Genomic DNA, 10,134 nt, shown 5'->3' on the forward strand with positions numbered 1-10,134 from the left:
ATTTAACATATTTATTTATATATTTTTATTAGTGTTAAATTATTATTAAGTAGGTTTTTAAGATTGTTATGTAACCAAACATTTTAAAAAATGTTTATGACAGATAAATATATAATATTTATAATATGTATTTTTAACAAAAATTAGGTTTAAATCTGTTAAATTATAATATAGCATAATCTGACCTAGTTTATTTTCATCCTTAATCATAATTATAAATATAAAAACTTTTAAAAAATAACTATAATATATATTTATACTTTAAAAAATTATATATAAAATTTTTAATATTACAAATATATGAATAAGTATTGTCCTCGCGGTCTAAAATTTCTGGATATAATCATCAACTGTATTTTGGAACCAGAACGGGCCGTTTCGGATTCAGAACAGGTCGTTTTAGTTCCATATGCATGACAAAAATTTGACATTCACGTGGCATCTACGTAGCTTCCACGTGACATCCACGTAGTATCCACATGGCTAACAGTTAACTTCGTCTAAATAATTTAGACGGAAATCCGACATTGTAACCAATTAATTATTAAGGACCAAATGAGACAAAAAATAAAAGTGAGACTAAATTAAAACAAATAATTATTATAAAGAACCAAAATAGGTTTTTAGCCAAAAATTTACATTATATGTATAACTAGATCTGAATGATTTTATAAAATAAAAGAAAGATAAAATTAACATTTTATGAGAATATTGGATTCCTGTTTAATTGTGAGTGAAGGTTTGTGTGTGAGGTGGTGGAACAGGTTTTTCTAAAATTAAATTTATACACAAAAAATATATATCTTCTTTATATATTTCTATTTTGTGTCTCCGTAAAAAAAAAAATAGTGTTTCTATAAAGGGATGGGTAGTTATTATTTTTAAAAAGGTAGTTATATATATAAATATATATATATATATATATATATATATTATTTCTATTTTATCCTTAAATATAAATTAGTGAGAAAAAAAATAAAATACAACATAAAGGTATAATATACTAGCACTCTAACTTTTTATATTAATAAACTGTTGAATTAACCATCTAAACATTTACTTTAATTTAATTTGATCTTTTAAGTTTTTTCTATAATATCATAATTCATAAAGGCTGAAATTAAAAGTTATAACTTATAAGACGGTAATATTTATTTTTCTAATAAGCTGTCTATAATATGGTTTGTTTTAATTCTAAAAATAAATCTCATAAATACACATTTTTTTCTTCTACATGACCAAAAATAAATAAATAATAATAATAATAATAATAATAAAATGAAGTTGTAAATAAAAAAAATTATAAACCAAGTGTTTTTTTTTTCAAAGTATAAGAAAATAAAATTAACAACTAAATTTTTTCTTCTCTCAGTTTTTAAACTGTCGTTAAATTAAGTGTTAATAAACGTATTTATATTTCTTTATTTTCATCTGAAAAGTAGTTACTAAAAAGTAGTTTATAGAATAGTTTTGAAAAAAACAAAAAACAAAAAAGCCTTGAACCCATTATATTAGGATATTATTTACATGAAAGCGTGAAAGTGAAACTACGAAGAACTTGCGTCTTAAAAAGAATCATAGTGTTCACACTTAAAACTCTTTGTCCCTTTTCAAAAGATATGTCTTTTACGAAAGTTAAGTGCGTTTGGTCAACTTTGGTGGCTAACTAATCAATAAATAAACTCAACTTATCTAATAATGCATGTATTTTTCTTTATAGCTTCTTTTTAATGCTAAACTTTTAGGAATAGTGATAAAGTAGTTCAACAACAAACTAATTATTAGCTGTTTATGTGATCCAACTCAAACATAATTATTTATGCATAAAGATATCACTAAAAAAAAGTATATATAAAAATAAAAAAAAAGCTGCAGTTTGTCACGGCTAATACAGTTTCTGATAACTAAAAATCTCCACAAAATATTTTTCCTGAAAGCTAAAAGAGCTGTAACATTTACAAATGTCAGAAATTGATTATGACAAATTTAAATTAGTTGCTTCTAAATTTGCCTTAAAAAATATTGGCTAAATTATATTTTTATTTTTTCTATTTTTTATTTATGTTTTTAATTCTTCTATTTTAAAATAAATATATTAATTCTTTTATCTTTTAAAATACAAAATTTAGATTCTATCATTAATTTAATATTTTTTATCGTTAAATTTAAACATTATTCAATGATTTATCATTATTTAAGTTACATGACATTTATTAATATAATATATAAAAATAAAAATAACATGCAAAAGATTCTATTTTTATATATTTTTACGAGTGATAAAAATTTATTTATATATTTTTTAATTTTTTATTTTTAAATATCATGTTATTAAATATTATACCACTTAATATTATGTTAGTCCAAAATTACTGTACCATTCTAGGTGCATACACCTATAAAATATATATTATAACATTTATAATAAACCAATTTTTAAGACAGGGTGTACTAAAAATTACAAGAATAACTTTACTTAACTTTGTGAGCATGATAGTCACAAACATCTCACATCTATAAAGACAAGTGAGCTTGAGGATGATAATCAGATTACAAAGCATTCCAATTCAGAAGGAATGTTGAGAAGGGAAAGCAGTATAAAATCAAATCTCGACGAGGAATCACTGGAAAAGATTGTAGAGTCGTACTCTATTGATAATTCAAAATTCAAAAATTGTGGAACATTGGTAGTTGATTCTCCTGTCGGTACCACTCCAGTAGATGTTTCTTTAGAACCTGTTGAAGTATGTGTAACACCTTGAAGTTCTTTCTTCAAATCATCATGGTATTGCTGCTCCAGGATCATCATCTGCAATGCAATCATTCAAATGTAAAATACATGAGTATCAGAGTTTACATAAAATGATCCACTCCCATTATGCCACTATGATCGGAGCTTAAGTACTATGGACTGCCCAAGTCCCACATTAAGTAGAATAGGATGTTTGTTAGAGTACTAATACTTGATTCTCCTCCTTAATAGCCATCTTTCAAGAGAGGGTTCCCCAAATGCTTGGATACTTTTATCAAGAGATTTTTCTAATCTGTTCCCTTAGGTTAATTAATGATTGTGTCAAGAGAACTAAATTGTGGAACTAATTTTTTTTTAGACTTAAATATGTTTTTAGTCCCTCAAATTTAAGGTAAATTTACTTTTAGTCCATCAAATTAAAAAATTATCTTTTTAGTCCATGTAATTTCAAAAAATCTTATTTTAATCTTTATTTTCAAATATTTTTTAGAGTCTGTCAAATATTGTTGCACAAAATTTACCTACTAATGTCTCTATTAGCAAAACCATAACATTAAACTAAGTTGATTTTGCACAACTATATCAATTTGTCACTTTTAGATGTTACTAGTGATTTAAGGGACTAAAATAAGATTTTTAAAAATTACAAGATTAAAGAAAACAATTTTACATTTGAGGGACTAAAAATGTATTTATTATAAATTTAAGAAACTAAACATATTTAAGCCTTTTTTATTTTACATAAATGCTTTAGATTATGCATTGTATTTTCATTATTGAATATTAATTATAACTTTCATGCAAAAGTGAGAGAGAAGGAGGAGTGAGATAGTAGAGAGTGTGACTTATAAGTTTTGTAGCTTTTAATTTCTATAGATAGAGATATAATAGAATAAGAAAAAAAAATTATAAAATGACACATAAACTTTTTCACTAACATGGTAATGCATAAAGTGATGTATCAACGTATTATAGTGTATCTCAACTTTTTATATTATAAATAGATGTTACACATGAATTATCACAAAACTAAGAACTTATGATTTAATAGGTGAAAGTAACCATAGCTCCTAACGAGAGAGTCTTGGACTTTTTTTCATGATAGATAGCATGTGAGTCATGAGTTTGATTTATGATAATAAGTTGATAATCCGAATGAAATCTTAAGTTCTTTTGAATATATGAATCTTAATCCTAGCACATTTGTTTATTTAGTCAAATTTGTTTAGTTTAACAAATCTCCTGCACATAATTGTTGTATCAAAACACAAATATTAAGAATTAATCCCCTACACATGTGTTTACTTAGACAAATTTGTGTAATTTACCAAGTGATATTGGATACTTTCAAGCACAATTGACATCCTCTTGCAAATTCTATTGCTTCATATATGTAAAAGGTTATAAAAACATATTAGCATTTCTACTTCCTTTTCTGCAAATTTTATTGCTTCAGGACATGTAAGGGATAATAAAAACATATTCAACATTAATTTCTACTTCTTTTCCTATAACTCCAACTTACAAAAATATAAGGTGTCAATAGATATGAGTTAGCTATTATAATTTTATTATTAGCATTATTTTTCCCTATTGATGCAGTTTTATATTTCATTTATGAAACTATGAAATTCTCATAGTGATATAGGGTACCTTAGTTTTGTGATTGATATGCTGCCAAAAGTTGTTTCGGATTATATGCATAATTCTTTATGTTACATAATTTATATTACATATTGTAATTTACAAGGGGATACTATTAATACAAAGTAACAAATGCACTACACAGTTACCAGAATCACAACGATACATAAGCATGTAAAACAATATATTAATTAGTAATATATTATAGGGATGTATATGATCCATTAAAACTAGAGGCAAATTGTCAAATCATAGATTATCATTAACTATTGTATATGTTAGATCTAATTAAAATTTAAATTGATTTTAATTTTATTTATCTTTTCATAGTTTTATTGTGATGATAAATACATTTTATTCTTTTTATAGATAAAATATCATTTATTTATTTAATTCATGTACATCAATTTTTAATTAATATATTATTTGTATACAAATATAAATTAAAGCATATTTTTGTTCTCTTGGTTTAACTAAAAAAAAATCTCAATTTACTTCACTTGCTTTAACTAAGTGTTTCACATCAGGTAATCATGAATTTTTTTCAAAATTACTTATCTAATTCCTTGTTCATAAATTTTAAATTACTTATCTAATTTTTATTTTTATATATGTCTTTTATAAAATTAATTTATTTATCTAATTTTTCTTCTTCTTGAACTTAGTTGGATGGATGTATAGTAATGGATAAATCATGAATTAATATGCCACATAAAATACAATAAAATATTTAAAACCGCTAAAAAATATAAATAAGTCAAACAAAAATGCAATTTTGTGATGGTTTCAAATCGCCAAAAACTTCCAAAATAACCATCACAAATCACACATTTTTTTTTATAGTGAATTGAGTATTACATACTCATTCGTACTCATATTCAATTAAACTGAATATTTCCTATCAAAATTGGAATGAGTTCAAAATTACCCATAAATAAGAATTTACTTTTTATCCTTATAAGTAAACATGATAATTGCTACGATATAATAATATCAATAAATACAAATATTTCAATCTCTATAATTACGTATCTGATTTCCTTCATGACATAAATATTTAAGATAATTAAATTTAAAAAAATTGCAACTTGTTCCTTCCTGAGGTAGAGATATAAGGAATTAAGTGGGAAAACCATGGTTTCTTGGATGTTGATAATCTTTAAATTAAAACCTTGTGAGATAAATTTTCATATGATATTTATTTATTTATTTGATAAAATTTAGGAACTTCAGTTAAGAAAAATAATTAAAATAAGTTAATTAAAAACTTTGGTAGATTACAAATTTAGAAAATGTTAAAAGCATGAGATCCTAGTAAATTTTTTCAGATATATGAAAGATTATATTATATTATTATATTAGTGAAAATGGAATTTGGTTTTAATTTTTTAAGGAAGGTCTCAAGTACAAATATCAAGTACAAATATGTAGATAAAAAAAATATAATTGGAAGGTGATATTCTACTAAAACTAATCAAGGTTAAATATATTTTTAATTTTTTAAATTTAGAATAAATTTATTTGTAATCTTCCTTTAAATTTAAAATTATTATTTTTAGTCTTTATAATTTTTTAAAGTCTTATTATAATTTCCTAAATCACAAATAATATATCTAAAAATAACCATTTGAAATAGTTAATACTATCAATGATGTTTAATGTAATATTTTTATTAATAAAAATATTAGTAGGTAGTAAATTTTATGTGACAATATTAAATATTTTTTAACAAAATTGGAATAAAAAACTAATATTTTAGAATTCAAGAAAAGGGTCGGAGAAAAAAAACAGTAATCCTTCTAAGTTCTGCACTCGAGGTTGAAAAAAATAACAGTGCTACCAAAATTGAGGATTTTGAGAGCTAGAGCTAGTCATATGCATATATTTGAGAATCGTCGATTTAATTAAATGATAGAACAAGGATTTCAATAATATTGAAAGTATATTAAATTCATATAATATTTTTCTCATGTAAAAGTTAAGACGAAAAGGAATGAAAACTATTTACAAATAGCAGTAAATTCAATCCAGTTTTAACTGGATTTTAACTTTGATTCTTTGGATAAATGACATCCAACATAATATCTTTAAAATGTTTCTAAGAACTAAAATAAAATTATTTATTTTCAATAGAAAAATTCTTTAAAATATTTTTAAACTATATCAAAGTACATTTTAGCTTGAAGTTTCGACTCTTATATATTGCAACAAATTAAATATTTTTTTATACATAATTAACACAATATGTAACTCTTCAATTAGAAATAAAATTTATGAATTAAAACTACTTTTATATATATATATATATATATAAGAATATTCATTTATTTAAAGAATAAGTTTACTTTAATTTAATGTATTAAATAAAATTTATGAATTAAAACCAGGAATAAGTTTACTTTGATTTAATACATTAAATAAAATTTATGAATTAAAACCATTTATATATATATATATATATATATTTATATATATAAGAAGACTCATTTATTTAAAGAATAAGTTTACTTTAATTTAATACATTAAATAACTTATATTTTTCATTAAATTTCAATGATCAAATTTTTAAATTAAATTTTTTTAATGTATAGATTAAGTTTGTAAATTTTAAAAAGATTTAAAAATTATTTAATACTTCATTAAATTTAAATCATAAAATTATTTTATAGGATTATTTAAATTAATAAAATAAAATATTAAATAATTTTTAAATTTTTAAAAAATTTGTAAATCTGATTAATATATTAAAAACTTTAAATTCAATAGAGTAAATTTAAAAAAACTTACTTCTAAACTTATTTTTAGAATAAATAGATCCTCATATATATATATATATATATATATATATATAAAGTCTTCATACTGTAGATACACAATGATTCTAGAGATGGAAATGAAGAAGATTTACTCCCATAAAAATCAACATCAATACTCACTATCTTATCAAGCCTATTAATTTGCAAGAACTTGAGAAATGACAAACGTCCAAGGGGAGGCAAACGTTGGCAGAATTTACAACCTTGCAACCTTAAGGAGACTACGTTCGATAATGAATTATCGAATAACCAACTTGGAAATTGTGTACCTCTATACCCCTTAATTAACAATTGCTCCAAGTGTTTTGGCGGTTTTAGATTATCAATTATAATCGCATCCTCTTTCCTTGGATCATCAAGGATCAATTTTTGGTCCCATACTAAATCTATTTCAACAAGCTGTGTTTTATTTGTCAAATCCAGAGCTAATGCCTCTGACGGGTTCTGAATATTTTGTAGATTCCTAATTTGCAGTCTTCCATGGAGATTGAGTTCTCCTAATTGTTGAATAGTGAACCCTTTACTTTCTCCAACACAAAATGAACTCATTAATATTTGAAGGTTTTTCAATTGTCCCAAACGTGTTGGCACTTCTCTCAAGTGAGTGAAAATCAATTCAAGGCGATGCAACTTGATGAGTTTATGAAAACTTGAGGGAAGCTTCTTCAAATATTTACAATTGTTCAACTTTAATATTTGCAAGTTAGAGAGTGAGCACGTTGATTCAGGTAGCTCTTTTATGTCAGTACAGGAAAGGTCTAAGGAACAGAGATGCATAAGATTGCCAACAGAGTCTGGCACCTCTGATAGGACATAATGAGACAAAGATAAGAAACGTAAGAACTTCAACTTGGAGAACAACTCATGTAACGACATCTTGCAATCCCAAACATGAAAAGGTGTTGGCATAAATGTACGTAACCTTTCAATATCATGTAAAGTTTCGTACCCATCAAAACATTGAAATGACAAATGACGAGTTGTTTTTGGTATACTTTTTCCATGATCAACTTCTAACCTGAAACAAATGTCCTTGGAAACATATGTTGCCAAATCATTTAGAAGGTCATGCATGACAAAACGCTTTTTGTTTTCACTTGATTGTTGAAAGAACGACCTAGATAATAGATCATTGAAATATTGTTCACCAATTTCTTCTGGACTTTTACTTTGTTGAGAACATTCTAGAAATTTTTGAGTCATCCAAACCTCAATTAAAAACTCCTTGTTAAACAAATAATCTTTTGGAAATAAAGAACAGTAAGCAAAACATCTTTTGAGATGGGAAGGAAGGTGGTGATAACTCAGTGCTAAAGCAGGCACAATATCACTATTCTCCAATTCCCATATATCGCTTTGCAATACGTTTTTCCATTCCAAAACAGGCTTGTTGTGTAATAAACTTCCCATTGTTTTTAAGGCAAGAGGAAGTCCATTACATTTTTCAACTATCTTCATGCCAATCTCCTTGAAGTCTGGACTTGGGGAAGGATTAGCATTTTGGAATGCATGTTTCTCGAACAACTGCCAATAATAATCTTCTTGTAATTGTGTCAAGAGGTGTTCTTTTGACCTTATGATAGAAGCAACATTCTTGCTACGTGTTGTAACAAGGATCCTACTTTCCTGAGCCCCACAATCAATTAGAGGAGTATGCACAGCTTCCCATTTATCTCTCTTTTCATTCCAAACGTCATCTAAAACAAGGAGAAATTTCTTTCCAGACAATTTTTCTTTCAATCTTTCTTGAACCATTTGTAAGTCTCTACTATCATCAGTTGATTTAGTGATTGCCTCTAGAATTGTTCTTGTTACCTTAAAAACATCAAAATCATCCGAGACACAGACCCAAGCTTTGATATCAAATTTACCCTCTAGCATTGGGTCATTGTATGCATGTTGGGCAAGTGTGGTCTTACCCACCCCTCCCATGCCCACAATAGAAAGTATTGATAACTTGTTATGATTGTCTGTGTCAGATGTGAGCCAACTAAAGATGATTTTTTTGTCATCATCTCTACCATAAATAACACTTTCAATGATGAAAGATGTTGATGGCAGTTTTTGTGACACACAACTAGGCTCTTTGGAGCCTAGTTTGGGTTTCAAACCTAGATGAGTGCCTTCATTAGCAAGCTCATCTAAGTCATCAAGGATTTGTGTCATCCTGGTTTCAATTTCATTTTCATTATTGAACAAACTGACAGGAGATATAGAGAAATTGAAATTCCACACCTTGTCTTCAATGCTTTGAGCCTGAGATTCAGCTTCCACTTGGCGTTTGGAGAGTTCATAAATTTCATCCAGCAAATCCTCAGCTTCAAACACAGCATCTTTGACATCAAGAAGCCATGCTCTCACACGTTGATCTCTGAACTGTTGTAGTTCTGCATCATCAGCAAGAGCATCGATGGATCGCAGCTTTCTCTTCAACTTCTTCAAAAGGTTCTCATCAAGTTTTTTTTTACGAAAGAAATCCAAAACTTGAGGAGAAGCAAGTCTGTCAAATGCAACCTGAAGGAAAGCAGAAAGAAAAGCACCACCAACCAATGTTGCTGCCATGTATGGTAAGAATTAAGAAAATGAGTAATTAATTTGAAGAACAAGTTATGTGAATGACTATAACAATGCATTGCAGTTTTAATATACTGATGAAATGAGTTATTGATGACTTGACTTTAAGTCAATAAGTCAATAAAGTTACCCATATTACAATATTTTAATAAATATTATGGGAAAAGGAAAAACAAATGTGAAAAGAAAAAGAAATAACACTGCAGCATGCCAAAATCAGAAATAACTGTAAAATAATATTATCATAGTATAAAATGAATAAAACTGATAAATATTTTAAAAATTATAAATTACATTTGTAAAATAAGAAATGATACTAAATAAATTTATTAAATTTTGGCCATGAAT

The 10,134-nt window shown here is 25.8% G+C and overlaps 1 protein-coding gene across 1 annotated transcript; it reads right to left on the minus strand.

Annotated features, from left to right (window-relative positions):
• Positions 1–2,545: 2,545 nt before the first annotated feature.
• On the minus strand, positions 2,546–9,822 carry LOC145950524 (putative disease resistance RPP13-like protein 1). Its single transcript, XM_083061617.1, has 3 exons — positions 7,271–9,822; positions 4,081–4,135; positions 2,546–2,809 (listed from the first exon to the last, which is right to left on the minus strand). Exons 1-3 carry the CDS (start codon positions 9,772–9,774, stop codon positions 2,546–2,548), a joined length of 2,823 nt encoding a protein of 940 aa, XP_082917743.1. The 5' UTR covers positions 9,775–9,822.
• Positions 9,823–10,134: the final 312 nt, after the last annotated feature.

The sequence above is a fragment of the Cajanus cajan genome, chromosome 8 (genome assembly GCF_000230855.2).
Source record: "Cajanus cajan strain Asha chromosome 8, NIPB_CcT2T_4, whole genome shotgun sequence".
In the NCBI taxonomy this organism is placed as follows: Eukaryota; Viridiplantae; Streptophyta; class Magnoliopsida; order Fabales; family Fabaceae; genus Cajanus; species Cajanus cajan.